This window comes from Misgurnus anguillicaudatus, chromosome 24 (assembly GCF_027580225.2).
Source record: "Misgurnus anguillicaudatus chromosome 24, ASM2758022v2, whole genome shotgun sequence".
NCBI lineage: Eukaryota > Metazoa > Chordata > Actinopteri > Cypriniformes > Cobitidae > Misgurnus > Misgurnus anguillicaudatus.
This window is the reverse complement of record NC_073360.2, coordinates 9,677,615-9,698,676: the sequence shown is the minus strand read 5'-3', so window position 1 is coordinate 9,698,676 and position 21,062 is coordinate 9,677,615. Positions and strand designations below refer to the sequence as shown.

The following is a 21,062-nucleotide window of genomic DNA, read 5'->3' as shown; positions in this document are numbered from 1 at the left end:
AAGTCGAACACACCTTCTTCCGGTCATACTGTATGGCAGGAGGGCTGGGTCTGGAAAAAAGCCAATAGCAACATGGCCCAACTGGGTGATTCTCGCAAAATTGGACTTATGAGGTGTCATGAAACATTTTGATAAAAAAAGTAAATGCAAAGTAAGAGTATTAAAATAAGAAGCACATGATTTCAAATGACATCATATGAACCAATTTTGTTTTTTTCCACATTAAAGAGGGAAATTTTCATTACCGCAACGTGTCCATGACTGGATTTGGGTTCTTTGACATGAAAATATTTATAATTAAAAAATCTAAAAAAAAGCTTCTATGTTATACTATAAACATTTACAGTAAAGAAACATGTGGTATTTGGTGATCATTGGTAAATGTTGAGACAATAATAAAGAATATAAATGTCCAAGAAAAAAATTCTCATCCTCCTCAACAATTTTCAATCATTGTTTAAGCCCTCAATGAACTAACATTTTCAAAAAAAAATTGTTTGAAGGGACATAATTGACTGTGACACTCAAGATGGCTACCAGGTAAGCAGTTCTTATTTTTTCTCTTCAGATAAAAGTTGAAATGTATTGCCTAGACAACTTTTTAGTTCTCATTACCGAAACATGAGTTTGTAAATGCATATATTTAATGTAGAACCATGTTGCGGAAATGATAATTTTTTCTAAATCTAAAAAATTTAAATAATTCTATAGAAAATATTTTTTAAATCCTCTAAAAATAATGATTATAGTAAGTTCAGACCTTAATCTTATATGTGCAAAAAAAAATTGGCTTCAATAGGGCTTTTAAATTTAAATTATCGTTACCTCCGTTTCATAGCGACTTTAAATTGAAGCTGCAATTTGAAACTTTTGCCTCCCTATCGCCATCTCTGTTTGAAACATAAGATTGCAGGTTACTTTACGTACTTTATATGGGTTGTATCAGTGAGATCAAACTGACATTGCCTGCAAATTTCTTAGCTGACAGCTCAACTTATAAATAATTATTATAAGCTTACAATTGCAAATTGTACGTGTTTAATTACTGATTTACATTTTTAACCAAAAGAAAGTTATGGACTGCAACTTCAAACTAGTGACAGTCAACATACTGACATCATACAATATAACTACAATAATTAGACCTGGACGTACTCGTAGATCTTTGTTTTGAAAGATTTCAAAGTGTGTCAGTTGATTGAAGGAGGGGTTATCACAGGATCAAAGTGTGACGGACCACAGGACAGGAAAATCGATTGAGGACATCAAAGACAACTGTAGTGATTGGAGACAGCAACTTACATCAAATATTTACATGGCCAGAGTGACGTGTGTTTCATAGATATAGCAGAGGCAGATCAAAACGAACTGTCTAGGCATGTTTGTTTAGAAACACTCAGATCTCATATCATGTGTGACCTTTAAGACCCCGCAAAAAAAAGTTTAGCACTCCACCAAAAGAGTGTTACAAAAGACTTCACGCCATGATAAAAGTGGCTATCCAGCTTCTGTTTTGTCACATCCTGAATTCGCCAAAACATTGTATCCTAGTGGTGGTTAATGCATGCTATGATCAAATGAAGTTGCTCATGTCGGCGATGAGAGTTTCAATGTGGCTTGTAACGTATACATTCACAACACAAGTGCCAAAAGAGTAAGTAAGTATCACCACAATAAAAGTGACTATCCAGCTTTGGTTTTGTTCAGATCCTGAAGAGAACCGTGAGCTCAGCTGAGACCTTGAATCAGATTGGGCTCGTAGCTAGGGCTGTCACAGTTATGAAATTTGGCTGGCGGTTAATTGTCTAAGAAATTGTGCCGATTATGATGATTAATTTTCTGTTTTATTGCTTTGACATTTAAATCTCATAAATTTTTTTCTTTATGAAATAATTTTCACACATTGTTGTGATTATTTAAATTAAATCTTTTGCAAGGTTTACCTGGCAGTAAATATTAATACACGGGTGATTCTCACGAAACCATTGAAACACCACGGCACTAATGATTTTAGCTTTAAAATGTGTAATATAGTAACATTAAAAAGCATCAGAATTAACACAATACTGTGTTCTACCTTGCACAATGTGTGATTTCAACATAAGAATTTATAATTGGTAATTTTATTTCATTTTCTGCTGAAATTCTCATTACCGCAATGTGTCCGGCTGTGTTTGAACATGCGTTATGTTGTAATTTAATCAAATTAACACAAAAATATTAAGAAAAAAAATTAATGGATGTTTTGCTAGACTACTTTAGATGACAGAAAAAATATTTACTGAATATTCATGTATAATAATAATTAAGAAAAATTAGGAAAATGATGTGTCCATGCCTGATGTTCTCATCCTCCACAACACTTTTTGAGAACAGTTTAAGCACACATACAGAATTTTAATAAAGTTTGATTTTGAGTGACCAAGCACATGGACCAGTTACTTCAAGATGGCTACCAGGTAAGATCTTTTTTTTTTACAGTTAATTTGAAATATTGTCTTTTCAGAATGCACACATTTTGATTATCATTACCGCAAGAGATGCTTATTAAATGTTAATTTAATTAATAGAAGCATAATACTTTGATTTTAAATGCATGTGCAGAATCTCCAAATTATGTTCTTTCAGGTTTGTCATGTCATTTTGAAAATATGTCAGTGTTGATGTTTTCTGACTGTTGCGGTAATGAGATTGTTTAGGACTAATTTTTTTAATTATGTTACAAAAAGTGTTAAATGATAAGTAAAAGTTTTTAAATTAATGTTCCCATTTACTCCAGACTTTGTTTTTCAATGGCTGGTGGGAAAAAAAGTAAATTTAAGCAATTTTTACATTTTCATGCTTGACATTTTTAAAACCAAGTTTTCGTAAGAATCACCCACACATAACACATATTTAAAAGTAATCTGATTAGGGATGGGACGATTACCGGTTTCCCGATTAACCACGATAAAATGTCCTGACGGTTAGTATTATTGTTTAAAATTTTATTATCATTATAACCGTGTTTGATTACCGTGATTTTGAAAACTCGCCGTAAATCTTGTCCAGCCAGAATCAGTTTGACGCAGGCGCGCACATGCAACGTAGTTTTTTGCACAAGAAGGCATTTAAGGGATAATGTATTGTATTCATTCACGGTAAACGTATTAGACACATTTATTTATTTATTTTACCACAGAAATTATTTCAGGGACATGAAATATTAAATTGTGATTTTCAAAAATAAAACTTGTTCAAATGTTTTCAGTGTGTATATCAGTTCTTTTTGATAATTTCCATCTCATTTTAATGAAACCATGATAATATTGATAACCGTGATAACTTTGGTCACTATAATCATGATAGGAAATTTTCATACCGTCCCATCCCTAAATCTGATACGGTCTCGTTTATACAGGCGGTGCAGCTCCCCCTTGAGTTTTTAAAAAATATGTGCAATCATTGCGGTGATCTGAAATCATCGTGATGAGGTCAAACAATCGCAATGAGATGATTATTTAATCATTGTGACAGCCCTACTCGTAGCCTTGTGATTAATGCACGTTATGACAAATTAAACTGTGATCCTCATGTGGGTGATGATGCGACTTTGAACCTGGCTTGCAACATTTACATTTGTAACAAAAGTGGTAAAAGACCAACATTAAAGGTGTAGCGGAGGATTTTCTCGAATTTTAGAAAAGAACCGCCTTCTCCACTTTTTTAAAAAATGCAATTGTGCAACACTCCTGATTGACAACTAGGAGGACTAATAGTCTTGATGATCCACTCGGAAAAAGAAAATCCTCCGCACATCAAACTCACATCAGCTGAAAAGAATGTGTAAGACACGTCTCCTGATAAAAAAATGAAGTGCAATAGCTGTTCCCCGCAGAAAAAGATGAGTTACCGTGTCAAGCTGCCCAGAGCTGGCTGACCTACTGGGTTACATGTAATACAGAGCTCACACTGTCTTCCACTATAAACTTGCTGGTTGAATCACGCTGAATCACAAAGCTTGCCTAAATACGACTACTATCTCTATGGATACCAGCATAGATATTAGAAAAGTTATCATGGTTGTATCAGAAAAGTACCATAGATTTACATACAATATATTAATGTAATGATGCACATGCACTACATCCCATCAACGCACAAGATCTGAGAAAGAGTAATGGACATAAGCATCGAGTACGCCCCAAGTACGGTAACCTGGTTTCAAAAATATAGCCTTTGGAGGTGTGACATTAACCGCCAAAAGTTACTCTGTCAAGAAGAGTTACTTTATCCTCTGGACCAAAGCCCAGACTGAAGCAATTCACACACTGACAATTTAGCCCGATGATTCAGCACTGCGGGTTGAGCGGTGGAGTGATGGGGTATGTCAGAGATTCAATTCTCTTATCACAATCAGAGCGTGCAAGAAGCAACGATGATAGATTTCTCTCCATTTCTTTTACTCTTTGTGAGAAAACCCAATTTCTGGAGCGAATTACAGTAAGTTGGCAGAGATGCCAGTTCTTGCAAAAACAGGCTGACTATGCAGAAATCCGGCTATAAAGGTGCAGTACGACATGTAATCTATACATTTCATTAAGATTTTAGGTTACAATTCATAGGAAGGAATAAGTGAACGTGTAAAATTGATGGTTACATCTCACCAACTTTTTGTAGTAAATGTAAGAATCCATTTTTAAAAGTATGAATATTCCATTGAAAACCCTGCATGCATTACAATAAATGCACACTAATACGTTTCTGAATCAATAAATAAACCATAATTCATACTTCTGTTATTGCTTGATATGTCACTCACATCCACAAACAGTTTGCATGCCTAACAGGGTCAATACGAAAGCAGCATTTTTTCAGTGTGGGCCCTGTGTGGCCAGTGGCTCACCGAGTCACCATGCCACTATGCCACCTCACGCCCTTCCAAAACCTAGTCAACACAAAGCAGTGAAACTAAACTAGACGATGAGTCATTTACAACACATGCAAAAAAAATGCAATCTTAAACGCGTTTACGCATGACTGCAGCACGTTAATAGGCATCAGCTATTTGCCTAATAACAAAAAGGCCACAGGTGAAATGACGTAGCTGATAGGCGCGGAGAACTTGAACCGCCTCACGCCTATGATGTTCTAGTACATTTATAGACGTCATACGCTAAGGTCAAAGCTATGTTTACACTTGTGTTTACACAACTCTGCTGTTCAGAATAATATCATCACATGAGCCAAAATAAAGCATCCATTCGCCACATGGATTCAAGAAGATTCAACAAATTTATACGATCTGACAACGGGTTAGGCGTGCTTTCAAAACTCTGCACTAACTGTACTCTCTGAACTTCCTGTAGTAAAATACGCTTATTCAAGCATAGGAATTTATTTTATTCAGCTATCAATGCATGCACCTCCCCAACGGATTCACAATAGCATGACAATTGTGGAATGCTGGCACAAAGAGCCAGACAATAAACCAAAGGGTGGAGCAGATCTCTACTTGCATGCGTAGACTGCCATGCTTACATACTTGGCAAACATCAGAGGGGCATTGACAGTTAATCCCATGGATATTAATAGTGTGCGGTGCGATGAGGCGCTACACCTAACAACGCAACTTTGCGCCCACAAAACGGAGAGGTTTCCATGGATCTGAAAGGGATTGTTTTCTTGTTTCTCTGGTTGCCAGGCTGATTCAGGAATACCGGTATAGTAAAGTGACATAACAGTTTCTGCGTCACTTGATTTGTTTTGTTGGGATACACCTTATCACATACATTTTACAATCGGTGATGATCTTACGAGCTTGGTTTTGAGACCTCTCAGGATCATTCAAACGTGGACGTGGTCTGGGTCTTGGATTACATTGGAGTCTACTTTCAGTGTACTAAAAATAAAATATATTTTTTATTTTTATAGTCTAAACTTTTCTTCATTCAATTGCATTAAAATAAGCAGTCTTGTTCTTGTACCAACAGCTCTACGTTTCCAAATTTGATCTTTGCATCAAGAGAGTCTTGTCTTGGTCACAGAGGGTTCGTCTCTTGACTTTGCATTTGCCTTTAACCTGAAAAAGTTGAAAAGAACCTAAAAGTTCTCCCTGTCAGCAGGCGTCTTATAACACATATCATATGACATGCCACAGCACTTGACCCACTGACTGCATCACCTCACCATGTGCTGCGCATAATAAGAGCCAATCAGCTGTCCTACACAACAATGAATGAAGACTATTGACAATCCCATGACAATCCTAAAACAATAAGGATGCACAAGTAATTGGAACATATGGGAAAGCAGAAATCAACCAAAATACAGAAAATCCGTGAGCTCGCGCAGCTAGGAGAAGACGCGAGCGCAAGTACGCAACGCACATGCACGGACCACAGGCACGTCTGTACACAAACCAAATAATCAAAACAAATACCTTCCAGCCAGCAGAGCTGTTACTGTCCCCCTTGTCTTTAAAATAAGGGACGCTCTTCACCATCCAATCATAGATCTGAGACAACGTGAGGCGTTTTTCGGGGGAGCTCTCGATGGCTTTGGTGATCAGGTCCGCGTATGACATATTTCCCCAGGCGTTGCGTCGGGACGAGCTGCTTTTGCGCTGAGCGGCGGCGGCTGCGGCAGCGGCGGCCACCGGGGAGGAGAGCACGGGCACCTGTTGCTGCTGATTTGGGATTTGCTGCTGGTGCTGCTGCTGTTGGTGGATGCAGTTGTCCTGGCACTGGAAATCAGAGCACAGGATTAGAGGTTTCTGATCCGGATAGTCCTCATTCTCCTCTAGCAGACTAAGGTTATTGATGAAGTCCGCGTTGCCGGAGGGCTCCTGCTTGACGGACGGAGCCGGGGAGGATGTGTTGGAGTCGGCGGCGCCGGGATTCGGGAACTCCGGTCGCGGCAGCGGCCAAGTGCAGGAGCGCGGCCGGGAGAGTGGCTCGAAGTCCGGGTCAATCTCGACCATCTGGTTTTGGGCTGCTTCAGCCATGGTACCAGCAATACTGTACGCGTCTTAAAATGTCACATATGATTGGCAAAATAATGCGTGACACAAAATGCCAAAAAAATCTGATGGTAATGAAGCGGTGTTACTTTAAAACTTGACTTTGTTACATCGGAAACGATGTGCGTTTGTAATCGTCCGTCCCAACTAACTTTACGGCTATAACGTATGACAAAGTAGAATAAATGGCATCAGATTGGTTCTGTTGTTAAGTTACGAAGGCGTTTTGTAATCCAGTCTAGTCCAGTGGTATGTGATAGTCCTTGTCGCTTGTTGAATGTCTGTGTAGTAAAACTGTTAGTGCGCTTACTGGAACTCACTATCATATGTCACCTGACACCGCCCCCACGCGTGATTGACAGGCGCCGACAGCCAACCACAGGCGCGGGATTGAAAGCGAAACGAGCAGTGTTTTCGTCCCCTGTGAAAGTAGTAAACAAACTTTCGCCGAGTTACAAATGTTGTGAAAACACGCGTAGGAACATCTGATAAAAATAGCAGAATGATGTTTACTAATTTTCTATAGTTAACTAAACAAAATATATGTGTATGTTGTTTTAATTTATAAAAGTAAAATGTAGGAAAGAGATCAAAAGTTCTATCTATCTATCTATCTATCTATCTATCTATCTATCTATCTATCTATCTATCTATCTATCTATCTATCTTTCTATCTATCTATCTATCTATCTATCTATCTATCTATCTATCTATCTATCTATCTATCTATCTATCTATCTATCTGGAGGGTCCAGCTAAGACCAGCATAAGCTGGTGAGCTGGTTTTAGCTGGTCTCACAGGCTACAGCTTGGTTTTAGCTGGTTTTGCAAGTGTATCAGGCTGGTCTAGCTGTGCTTTTGGTCACTTTTTAAGCTGGTCTAGCTGGATTTAGGCTGGAATAGCAGCTGACCCACCAGCTTGAGTAGCTTTGCCAGCCTGGGAGGACCAGCTAAAGCCAGCTACAAGGTTGTGCTGGTCTTTGCTGGAGTTTTCAGTAGGGTGGGTATCTATCTATCTATCTATCTGGAAAATCCAGCTAAGACCAGCATAAGCTGGTTTTGCAGGTGTAGCAAGCTGGTCTAGCTGTGTTTTGGTCACTTTTTAAGCTGGTCTAGCTGTGATTGGTCACTTTTTAAGCTGGTCTAGCTGTGATTGGTTACTTTTTAAGATGGTCAGGCTTGACCCACCAGTTTGACCAGCTTTGTCAGACTGGAAGGACCAGCTTAAACCAGCTACTTCCACCTTAAACTATCTATCTATCTATCTATCTATCTATCTATCTATCTATCTATCTATCTATCTATCTATCTATCTATCTATCTATCTATCTATCTATCTATCTATCTATCTATCTATCTGGAAAATCCAACTAAGACCAGCATACGCTGGTTAGCAGTTGGTTTTAGCTGGTCTCCCAGCTTGGTTTTAGTTGGTTTTGCTGGTCTAGCTGTGTTTGGGTCACTTTTTAAGCTGGTCTAGTTGTGATTGGTTACTTTTTAAGATGGTCAGGCTGATCCACCAGTTTGACCAGCTTTGTCAGGCTGGGAGGACCAGCTTAAACCAGCTACTGCCACCTTAAACCAGCTACTATCTGTCTGTCTGTCTGTCTGTCTGTCTGTCTGTCCATATAAACAGTAAGTAATTACAGTATAATCATTTCAAAATCTAGTGATTTGACTGATGTTTGATGTTTTTGTGCAAGCTTTAAAACATAACAATATCTACGCATTGTGTTATTTATTTAAATGTAATATCACTTACTTGTTCTGAAGAATTGTAGACCAAACCTTATTATTCATAGTGTCGACGTTTAGATAACGACACAAATTCAAGGCTATTCTGCCATCAAGTGGTCAAAAGTGTCACTGACAGCTGCTTAAATATTAACCCTCTTATGTGCAGAAATACTCGTTTCACAAGCTCGATGTTGAGTCAACTGGAAGGATATGACGGCAAACAGGGTACATAGTCTTCTCTCTTTTTTTTAAAGGTTAAGTATGTTTTCCAGGAATCTATGCCTAGAACAAGACACACCTTTCAGTCTGTGCATATTAATAACAGCGGAATTGTTTCAGGAAGTGCTTTTGGTATCTGAATACGTCTTGAACAGTACAGTAGGATTCGTTCAGAGCCTTTCACTTCATAGGATCTGTGTACGTGTGCACTGCTAATATTCAGGTAAGTGTATACTTTGTAGCACCTGATACAAGACATTCGTAAACGTGTGCAGGTGCATGGGTTTAAATGATCTCATTTGGTACAATAAACTTGTGTACTACAGAGAAAGCTAAGTGCTCGGTGGGGGATCACATGGGTTACAGATTAAGAGTGTACTATTGATAGCTCGCAGGTCATATATTCACTTTCTACTTATGCATTAAACGTATACATTGCGGTGAAGTTAGTTACACCGCAGTAACTTAATGCTCTGTGTTTCATGTATAGGTATGCTAAGCTAACAGGCAATTATGTATTCACACTAAATATTTTTGTGTATAATGTTAAGAACATTCTGTGACCTTGATGTCTTATTGACTGAAGACCAAGACATCAAGAGCCTACATGCAAAATCAATGATTAAAAGCAAATGTCCTTTTACAGACAGGGTCACATATTGTGATGTTATATAAACATACTTTATATGGTGCCATCATGTTAGTACTACTATATAGTTCCAGTATATTGCTGGAAATAGCAGAAATTGCCTACATTACAATTATTTATGTTTCCTATTTTTAAGTATGATGAATCTATTTTAAGTATTTTAAGATAATTTTTTAATAAGAGAAAACGTCTGAATAGAAAACACTCATACAGTGCCACTGTGACTAGCTTAATGATGCATTATAAAATAATAGTTACAATAAAAAAATCATAATTGGGAGTATTTTTTAAAAAGCTGTTAAGTTGTGTAAATATAATTCCTTTTCAAGTTCACTATTTCAAAAAATCTAACCAGTTTAAAGTATCACCTCGAAATTCACTCCCTGAACTCTGTCCCCCGCGTGTTCCCATTTCCAGCCCTGAGTACCATGTTATTCTTTCAACTTTTTTGAATACCATGGTGCATAAATTATAATCAAGATTGTTATTGTGGTTGTATGATATGGTGTACACTCACCTAAAGGATTATTAGGAACACCATACTAATACTGTGTTTGACCCCATTTCGCCTTCAGAACTGCCTTAATTCTATGTGGCATTGATTCCTGAAAGCGTTCTTTAGAAATGTTGGCTCATATTGATAGGATAGCATCTTGCAGTTGATGGAGATTTGTGGGATGCACATCCAGGGCACAAATCTCTCGTTCCACCACATCCCAAAGATGCTCTATTGTGTTGAGATCTGGTGACTGTGGGGGCCATTTTAGTACAGTGAACTCATTGTCATGTTCAAGAAACCAATTTGAAATGATTCCAGCTTTGTGACATGGTGCATTATCCTGCTGGAAGTAGCCATCAGAGAATGAGTACATGGTGGTCATAAAGAGATAGACATGGTCAGAAACAATGCTCAGGTAGGTCGTGGCATTTAAACAATGCCCAATTGGCACTAAGGGGCCTAAAGTGTGCCAAGAAAACATCCCCCACACCATTACACCACCACCACCAGCCTGCAAATGAGTGGTACACGGTGAGGTCTTCTGCTGTTGTAGCCCATCCGCCTCAAGGTTGTGCGTGTTGTGGCTTCACAAATGCTTTGCTTCATTATTTCAGTCAAAGTTGCTCTTCTATCAGCTTGAATCAGTCGGCTCATTCTCCTCTGACCTCTAGCATCAACAAGGCATTTTCGCCCACAGGACTGCCGCATAATGGATGTTTTTCTCTTTTCACAAAATCCCAGTAACTGAGCAGATTGTGAAATACTCAGACCGGCCTGTCTGGCACCAACAACCATGCCACGCTCAAAATTGCTTAAATCACCTTTCTTTCCCATTCTGACATTCAGTTTGGAGTTCAGGAGATTGTCTTGACCAGGACCACACCCCTAAATGCATTGAAGCAACTGCCATGTGATTGGTTGATTAGATAATTGCACTAATGAGAAATTGAACAGGTGTTCCTTATAATTCTTTTTTTGTGAGTGTATATCATTTTATTAGAGACTTGGACAGTTTTGGGCAGTGCTTTGTGTTATAAAAAAGAAACTTTAGGAAACTAGCACAAAATTCTTCACGTTTCATGTTAAATTCCACTTTTTAAACTATTCATGTACATGTATGAATAAAAACTTCTACACTTACAGGAATTGATGCAATAAAGACGTATTGACCCATGGCCCCACATCCTGTTACTGAAGCCATCATAGATCTGTCAGCTGGAGCATGTGGTAACATTGCATTAATCATGTCCTTCAGTTGAATTACACCAGTCTGTTTCAAACTATGTCTTCACTCGGGTTGTCTTAGACAGAACAGTTACTCATTTCCATTGCAAAATTTCACATTTTAACCAGTCATTTTTACAGGCTGTTATACTGCACACAGAACAGTTTATTTGCCATCCTTTTGATTTGCACAGATTTGTTGAGCAAGCAGAATTTGCGTAAGAATATTCAGGAAAATGAAAATTTTTATAATTGTATATAATTAGAAAAACCTTGCGGAGACTACACCCGTGCCCTCATTGCAACTGCAGCGATCCCAAAGTATACCCCAAATGCTAAACAATTAAGCAAATTGTCTAAAGTGAATTATAAACGCAGACACACAAAAACTTTTAAACAAAATATTATTAATTCATAGCTGATTAGGACCACACACAGCACCCCCACCCTAAAACATATACCCACTCCCCTGTCACTAAACCATTCACAAAAATATAGATTGGAACCATTTTATGACAAGTATTTAAAAAATGGCTCAGAAAGGTCATAGGGAACTAGCATCATAATATTAAGCATTGTAATAACATACTGTACGTACTGTATTTGAAAGTACTTTAATTGTCTAAATACTTATTAGGATCACTGTACGTATGCAACCTCCATAAACCAAGTGGCAACTGAATCCGTAACGATGTGTATGGTTTTCCCTCTTCTTTATAAGGTGGGACTGCCTGTGTATTAAGTGGGCAGCCCTTTGACACAGCTAAGGTGAAGATGCAGACCTTCCCCAGTATGTACAGAGGATTTATTCACTGCTTCGTCTCCATCTACAAACAGGTTGGATTGCGAGGGCTCTATCAGGGCACCACACCTGCCCTCATCGCCAACATCGCAGAAAACGCTGTGCTCTTCATGAGCTACGGCTTCTGCCAGAATGTGGTCCGCTTTGTTTCAGGAATTGACAGAGGCACTGAACTCAGGTGAATTACCATCAGATAATCGAATCCTTAAAAAAAGGAATTTACATTGTATTTCATTTTGAATATGTATAAAAACATGGCATTACCATTGTAGATATCTATATGACAACTTCTTTTGTTTAATTCATTGTAATGATACAGTACACTTTGATTGTATTGTGAGCTGACCATGGCAGTGTTGTAATACTTAAATATTGTTGTTGTTATTTATAATATCTGTTTAACATGACCCCCATCAAAGTACTTATACATATACACTCACCTAAAGGATTATTAGGAACACCTGTTCAATTTCTCAATGGTGTAATGGTGTGGGGGATGTTTTCTTGGCACACTTTAGGCCCCTTAGTGCCAATTGGGCATCATTTAAATGCCACGACCTACCTGAGCATTGTTTCTGACCACTGGATAGTGGTCCAGAAATCACACAGCTGACCATTTGTATGATTTGTAGTATATGTGCATTCATTCTTGCATCAAACCATCACAAGCTCATTTGGTGGAAGTACGAGACAACGGTAAAATAACTCCAGAGTATTGTGACTTTGTACGCTGTCAGTGTTTGTGAATAACACAGTCGTGTGTCTCTGTGTTTCAGTGATGTTCAGAAGGCCTGCTCAGGTTCTGTAGCATCCATCTTCTCCTCTCTGGCTTTATGCCCTACTGAACTGGTCAAATGTCGACTTCAGGCAATGCATGAAATGGAGGCGTCTGGCAAGATAGCTAGTGGACAGAAAAGGTCTGTTTGAATGGATATTGAATAAAAATAATAATTGATCAAAATAGTTTTTGTGTGAATTCAGCTCAAACTACTTAACAAACTCCATTTCTACTAGTAACACAATAAGGTTGTATTTGCTGACATTATAGCTACATTAACATACTATAACAATGAGCTATTTAGTTAATTAGCATTCATTAAAGGGAACATATCATGAACATCTGACTTTTTCCATGTTTAAAGGAATATTCAATTTTCTTTAAAAAAAAATCCAGATGATTTGCTCACCACCATGTCATCCAAAATGTTGATGTCTTTCTTTGTTCAGTCGAGAGGAGGTTGTGTTTTTTGAGGAGAACATTGCAGGATTTTTCTCATTTTAATGGACTTTAATAGAGCCCAACACTTGGTACTTGACTCAACACTTGACAGTTTTTTTCAGCTGAGATTCAAGGGACTGTGGGCGATCCCGGGCGAGGCATAGGGGTCTTGTCTAGCGAAAAGATTGTCATTTTTGACAAGAAAAGTGGAAGGTATGCTCTTTTGGACCACAACTTTTCGTCCAGGTCCGGTCCAGCGCAACCTAACGTAAATGCGTAGTGACGTAGGGATGGTCACGTGTTACATATATAAAACGCACATTTGCGGACCATTGTAAACAATAAACTGACACAAAGACATATCAGTTGACATACAACAACGTAGGAACGGTCCTCTTTCAACACACTTGTAAACACTGGGGCGGAGTTTCGCGTTCGTCCTCTGTGACCTCTGGACGTCATGAGGTATTGCGTGGGGTCACGCTGACGCATCACGACTGGATCTAGACGAGAAGTTGTGGTTTGGGGGTGGATCTTTTTTGTTTTTCTTGTCAAAAGTGACGGTCGTTTCGCTGGGTGGGACCCTTGTGCCTCGTTTGGGACCGTTTGTAGTCATTTGAAACTCTGTTGAAAAAAACTGTTAATTGTTGAGTTAAGTATTGAGTGTTGGGCTCTATTGGAGTCCATTGGAATGAGAGAAATCCTGCGGTGTTTTCCTCAAAAAACATAATTTCTTCTCGACTGAAGAAAGAAAGACATTTTGGATGACATGATGGTGGGTAAATTATCTGGATTTTTCTTTTAAGAAAATGGAATATTCCTTTAATTAGCATTCATTAAAGGGAACATATCATGAAAATCTGACTTTTTCAATGTTTAAGTGCTATAATTGGGTGAGCTAATTGCTAGTATCAACTTGTGTATCAAAATGTGAAAAAGATCAACCCAGTAACTTAGTTTTGGTAAATCATTCTGTGCAAGCATGTGAAAAAATAGATCATTGAAATTTGGCTCCCTTTGTGATGTCAGAAGGAGATAATAACGCCCCTTAATCTGCACTATCCAACCATGGCACTGCATTTAGGGAAGAGATCAACTCATTTGCATTTTGTCATGATCCTGCCAGTCTTTCACAGTTATTCATAGTTGTTCATATTCATGGTCCCCATGTGTTGTGTGGCAGCACACGGTCTTTTGTTTGGGTAGTGTGCTGCTGTGTCTTGTCTCTTCCCCCGCCCCCTTTTCTCCTCGTTAATTATTCATCATTGGTTAACTCACCTGACCTTCCCTTGTTATCTTGTTTAGTTTTCCCTATTTAAGGCCCCAGTGTGTCTTGTCCTGTGCTGAATCATTTTGTATCATTTTCACTCTAAAAACAAACGGTGCTATATAGCACCAAAAGTGGTTCTTTGCTCGTAATCATAGAAGAACCGTTTTTAGTGCCATATAGCACCAGTGAAGCACCTGTGTAGAACCATATAGTGCTATGTAGAACCATATTTGGTGCTATAGTGGTTCTATATGGCACCTATATGGTTCTACACAGGTGCTTCACTGGTGCTTCACCGGTGCTATATGGCACTAAAAACGGTTCTTCTATGATTACGATCCAGGGCAACAGTTTTGGTTCTATATAGCACCGTTTGTTTTTTTTAGAGTGTATGTTCTGGTTAGGGGTGGGCGATATGACCAAAATCTTCAATCACGATAGGATTAATTTTATACCATGATAACGATATGTATCACGGTAGAGTTTTTTTATGTTTTAATAAGGTTTAAATCTTTAATACCATAGAAATGTTCATAATTCTCACAAAAAAGCGTATTCAAGCATAAAAAGAAGATAAAAACAAACAAAACTCAAGCTCTCTGAAGATAAACAGTCAATGATATAAGAATGATAATAAATAATTATGCATGTATGTATAGGCCTATATATATTTTTATTTAAAGTAGAAAAGTGATTTAGTCAAGAGCAGTGAGAGATTTTCTCTCAATGCTGTTTGATTAACACGAGTGACAGACAGGAGCAAAATTAGGTAACTTCCCCTTTAAGACCGGATCTAATGCACTGTTACACATGCGCTTTCTCTATTAGCTGTTTACTTTCTCTTTAAAGGTCACATTCTTCCTGATCCCATTTTTAAACCCTAGTTAGTGTGTAATGTTGCTATAATAGCATAAATAATACCTGTAAAACGATAAAGCTCAAAAAGTTCACTGCCAGGCGATATACTTTTTTTTTTAATAGAATTCCTCTTTCAAAGCCTACAGCGAACGGCCGGTTTGGACTACAGCCCTCTACTTCCTGCTTTAATGACGTCAGTAGAACAGTTTGTTGACTAAACTCCGCCCACAGGAATACGTCAGTCACCAGCTTTGGCTCATACGGCTCTGCTAAGCTAAGCTGCTATCGAATCACAGCACACTAAACAAACTACACATCAGAACTCGATACGTATTTTTGAAGGAGGGACTTCACATAACAAGGAAGACATCAGACCGTTTTGAGGACAGTGAAAACAACGCTATACAGATAAGTCAATTGTGTGAAAAATACCGTGTTTTTTACACGTGAAACATGAACACATGTTATATTGCCCACTACAAACACAATCAAAGCTTCAAAAACACACAAAGAACGGGAGCTTTAAGACCTAAATGGTCGTGTTTATGAGGATGCTTGCAAAGACAGAAATTTTGACACATATGTCTATTTAAGGCCAATAAAGTGGGAAAAATGCTCACGAGCTTAATCAGCAGCGGTCGCGCAACTTGCGCGCTCCTCACACACAGAAAGAATGCACGCATACAGATCTGTTGTTTGTGTTTCAATGGCTTAAAATGACTTGTTTTAAAAATGAGGTGCTTAAATACGTGTACAAACTTTCCGTTTTCGTGACCACGTGCACAGGAGCGTGAGGTGGGCGCGTAACCTCGATAGAGACGATAGTCCAAAATGACAAATTTCTACCGGTTAATCATGTCTACCGGTTTATCGCCCACCCCTAGTTCTGGTTGTTAGCTGCTTGCGACAACTCTATTCGTTAGTCAAGAATCAAGTGAGGCTAGAAGTCGCATCTCTGTTTAGTATTGTCTTGTATTTTGTCCCCTCGCGGGCTCTTTCTAGTGATGGGGACGAGACCGCCTATGCTGCGTCCGAGTCAAGACCGAATCTTTGAAGGGTCGAGACCGAGTCCGTTGGTTTTCAAATAGAGTCGAGTCCGAGTCAAGACCAAGTCTTTGAGAAAGCAAGTCTGAGTCGAGACTGAGTCCTTTAGGAGTCGAGACCGAGTCAAGATCAAAACCATAAAAACATGGCAGTGTTCATTTTCATGATTTAATATCACCCCAGTTAATAATCAACAGTTAGGCCTACTAACTGAGCTAGATTGGGAATTGTTTAGATGATCAGTCTTAACGTCTTAATATGGACTATGCTTTTACTATCATTAAAAAAATTCACATGCATCATCTTCTGCCTAGTTTTCTAGAGATAAATAAACTCTCTGTTGGCAGTATCTTTGCATTGCACAATAGGATGGCATTTTCAAATAATCCCCATCAACATTGCATTTGATTTATTATTGTTATGTGTTTTTATATGCACATAAAAAAATTTGTTGTTCTCGAGGACTCAGTCTGAAATTACGAGTCCTTCTCCTCCCACAGTGGTCCGAGACCGAGTCTTTGAAGGAACGAGTCTGAGACGAGTCCGAGAAAGCAGAGACTCGAGTACTACATCACTAGCTCTTTTTGTTATTATTAAACCCTGTTTGAGTTTACCTTGACACCATGACACATTTAAAAGGGCACACTCAAAAACTGCACATTTTTGCTCACACCTACAAAGTGGCGATTTTAACATATTTTGAGCAAAACTTTACATACGACAGCAAAGATTGTTCATTGTTAGTTCATGTTAACTAATGCTGACAAATACAACCTTATTGTTGTTACCATAAATGTTTTTATTTTTTACATTTTGTAATAATGATTAAACTAAACATCTGATATTGACAGGAGCATATGCAAACCCTTGAACTGAAAAAAAATACTCCTGCCATAAATAAAGACCAATTCAGACCAGCCTGGATAACAAAACACTTTGCTAATATTGCCTATTGGATACACTGTAGTACTCGTCACATCCATAGAAACAAATAAAAAAGGCCAAAAAGATTAGTTAGGATACAAGAATACAATCACCTAAAGGTCGACCTACTTGACTGTACTTACATCAATTGATCATTGAATGCTATCAGGTAAAGTAGAGATTTATCTAGGTTGAATAAAAGCTTTATCTCTCTCAGTACAGTGTGGTCGGTCGTGAGAAATGTGCTGCGGACAAATGGTCCATTGGGTTTCTATCAGGGTCTCACCACCACTATAGTTCGTGAAATTCCCGGATACTTCTGCTTCTTTGGAGGATATGAACTCAGCCGTTCCACGTTTGCTCATCACATGGGCAGAGATAAAGAGCAAATAGGTACTGTAAGATACCCAACTTACAGCTTCTTTGTTATTAACATTAAATCTAATCACTGTTATTGTCTTCTGATAGGAGTGTTGCCCTTGATGTTCAGTGGTGGTTTTGGTGGTGCCTGTTTATGGCTGGTGGTCTATCCCATAGACTGTGTGAAGTCTCGCATTCAGGTCCTGTCTTTAGCAGGGAGACAAGAGGGTTTCCTCAAGACACTAATGGGGATTTTACGAAATGAAGGTGAGATTCCAGGTGTCCTCCTTTCATTGTTGAATCTGTGTAACTAGTGACTCCGACTTTAATTTATACTTTACTCCGTTTTTCTGGTTTGTGATTTTAAACATTTGAATAATTATACACTTAAAGTGTACTATTTATTATCTTGTGTTTTGAAAAGGAAGTACTCATTTACTGTTTGTAAACCACATGAAAGACAGTAAAGGCATCTTTGAATTTAAATTACAAATTACACTTGTTCTTGGAAAAGCCTGAATACAATAAGGATGAATGGTTTCTTTGTAAAGGCATTACAACAGGTTGTATCCTCTTGATTTTAGGAGTGGCACCTCTGTATTCCGGTCTGATGCCTACGATGATCCGAACTTTTCCTGCCAATGGTGCTCTTTTTCTGGCTTATGAAGTCAGTCGCAAGATGATGATGCAACAGTTTAATCATTAACAATTCCATTTAACATCATTGACGACCTTCCAGTTTTATTTTGAGATCTTTTTTAAATGTGAATCTGTCTAAAAGCTGCTGTTTCTGCCATATACTTGATTTAACTATGACTTGAAACACTCACCTTTAGACATTTTGTCTAGACAATTCTCCCAGATCTTTATACTGATACCCAGTATTAATCGCTGCTAAAAATACCAAATCATAATCACAGTATTCATGTATAGTAACACAGTCATGGACCAATATCATTCCACATAATAGCCAACCCTACTGAAAAGACCCAGCCTGGTTTTAGCTGATGTAGCAGGCTGGTTTAAGCTGGTCAGGATGGGAGAAAAGGCTCTAAACTGGTTGGCCAACGCTATCTCACGAGAATTGAGTTGGTTGGCTAATTCGTATTAATTCATACGACCACATTCGTAAGTTTTTGTACGATTTGCCTTGAACCCTGTGACGCTGGGTTTAGGGGTTTTCATGAGAATCGTACGTTTTTGCACAATTAACTTCGAATGAAATCATACGAATTAGCCAACTCGTAAAATATGTACGAATTCTCCTGAGATCAGGCTGGGTTGGCTGGTCTTAGCTGGTTTAAGGTGGAATTACCTGGTTCAAGCTGGTCCTCCGAGCATGGCAAAGCTAATTAGATGTTCAAACTGGTTTTCCAGCCTGGCCAGCTAAAAAGTGGCCAAATTCTCTCTAAAACCAGAAAGTTTAACCAGCTAAAACCATGCTGGGAGACCAGCTCAAACCAGTCCACTAGCTTAGGCTAGTTTTAGCTGGTCTTCTCAGTAGGGAAAAAATGTGAATTTGCATGAATTTAATAAATGAAGAGGTTATGTGGTGTGGCAGTTAATGTTTTGCATTCATACTGAATAGGGCCAATGTTTTTAAGTTTATGTGGTTTTAAAAAAGCTTGTTTATATGGCAATGAGCTCATGGCTGCATGTGACATTAAGCCATCTAAGGACTCAAAATCTTCCAGGTATTCTTTAATCCTTGCTGAATTTTTAATGAGGCTTCACATCCAACTAAGTTTAACGACTGAATAACCATTCATATGACAAATGTTTGATAACCAATATTGTATTTTACTGTATTTAAATGTAGTGTTTATTACATTTTAACAGCACTTCATCTGTTACAATGTTTCATGAGTGTTTTGCCATATAAATGAAAAAATGAATGTGTAAAAATGAAGTTTCAGGTTTTTTTTATACAATTATAGCTGCCATGTAATCTTAAAAGTTAATTAAATATTTAAGTATATATATTTTGGTAACCCTTTATTTGAAGGGGTGTTCATAATCATTAAATGACGCATGTAATGAACATGAAGGAGATTTTATGCACATTTATGACAATTGTCATTAAGTGTCATTTGTCCAATTATGTCATTTTTAATGCAAAATTGACATTGTTTTTGAGACGTCTTTGTCATGACAACTTGACATAAACCAATACATCATAAATATCTTGTCATAAATCTGTCATAAACATGACATAGCAGAATAATTATTAAACTTAAAGTAATAGTCCATTTTCTTAAAAAAAAACATCCAGATAATTTACTCACCACCATGTCATCCAAAATGTTGATGTCTTTCTTTGTTGAGTCGAGAAGAAATTATGTTTTTTGAAGAAAACATTGCAGGATTTTTCTCATTTTAATGGACTTCAATGGAGACCAACACTTAACACTTAACTCAACACTTAACATTTTTTTTCAATGGAGTTTCAAAGGACTATAAACAATCCCAAACGAGGCATAAGTGTCTTATCTAGCAAAAAGATAAAAATAACAAATATACACATTTTAAAGCACAACTTCTCGTCTAGATCCCGTCCAGCGCGACCTAACGTAAATGCGTAGTGACGTAGGGAGGTCACGTGTTACAAATATAAAACGCACATTTGCGGACCATTGTAAACAATAAACTGACACAAAGACATTAATTAGTATCAGTTGACCTACAACAACGTAGGAACGGTCCTCTTTCTCCACACTTGTAAACACTGGGGCGGAGTTTCGCGTTCGTCTTCTGTGACCTCTTGACGTCATGACGTATTGCGTGGGGTCACGCTGGCGCATCACGACCGGATCTAGAGGGGAAGTTGTGCTTTAAAAGTATTTGTTATTTTTATAGTCAAAAATGACAATCCTTTTGCTAGATAAGACCCTTATGCCTCGTTTGGGATTGTTTATAGTCCTTTGAAACTCCTTTGAAAAAACTGTTAAGTGTTAAGTATTAAATGGTGTCTATTAAAGTCCATTAAAATAAGAAAAATCCTGCAATGTTTTCCTCAAAAAACATAATTTCTTCTCGACTGAACAAAGAAAGACATCAACATCTTGGATGACATTGTGGTGAGTAAATTATCTGGATTTTTCTTTTAAGAAAATGGAATATTCCTTTAAGAAACTACCTAGCTTTATGGGTTAACATTACATTAAACTGTCATTAAAATGTCATTAAGTGTTAATACCAAAATAATTTTAAAAACCTTAACAAAATGCAACAGACACTTCAAAATATTATATCTAACT

General features: G+C 37.9%; 2 protein-coding genes across 2 annotated transcripts in view; one reads left to right on the top strand and one right to left on the bottom strand.

The window, feature by feature from the left end:
• Positions 1-7,306, bottom strand: part of foxo1a (forkhead box O1 a) — a 47,452-nt gene extending 40,146 nt beyond the window's left edge. Inside the window, exon 1 of the mRNA XM_055195923.2 lies at positions 6,422-7,306. Coding sequence (XP_055051898.2) covers positions 6,422-6,985 — 564 coding nt within the window. The 5' untranslated portion in view covers positions 6,986-7,306. The remainder of the gene's footprint in view (positions 1-6,421) is intronic.
• A 1,082-nt stretch (positions 7,307-8,388) lies between these two features.
• Positions 8,389-19,705, top strand: slc25a15a (solute carrier family 25 member 15a). Its single transcript, XM_055195924.2, has 8 exons — positions 8,389-8,962; positions 9,077-9,179; positions 11,248-11,331; positions 12,050-12,308; positions 12,907-13,047; positions 17,663-17,838; positions 17,914-18,072; positions 18,390-19,705. Exons 3-8 carry the CDS (start codon positions 11,277-11,279, stop codon positions 18,509-18,511), a joined length of 912 nt encoding a protein of 303 aa, XP_055051899.2. The 5' UTR covers positions 8,389-8,962; positions 9,077-9,179; positions 11,248-11,276; the 3' UTR covers positions 18,512-19,705.
• The last annotated feature ends 1,357 nt before the right edge of the window (positions 19,706-21,062 follow it).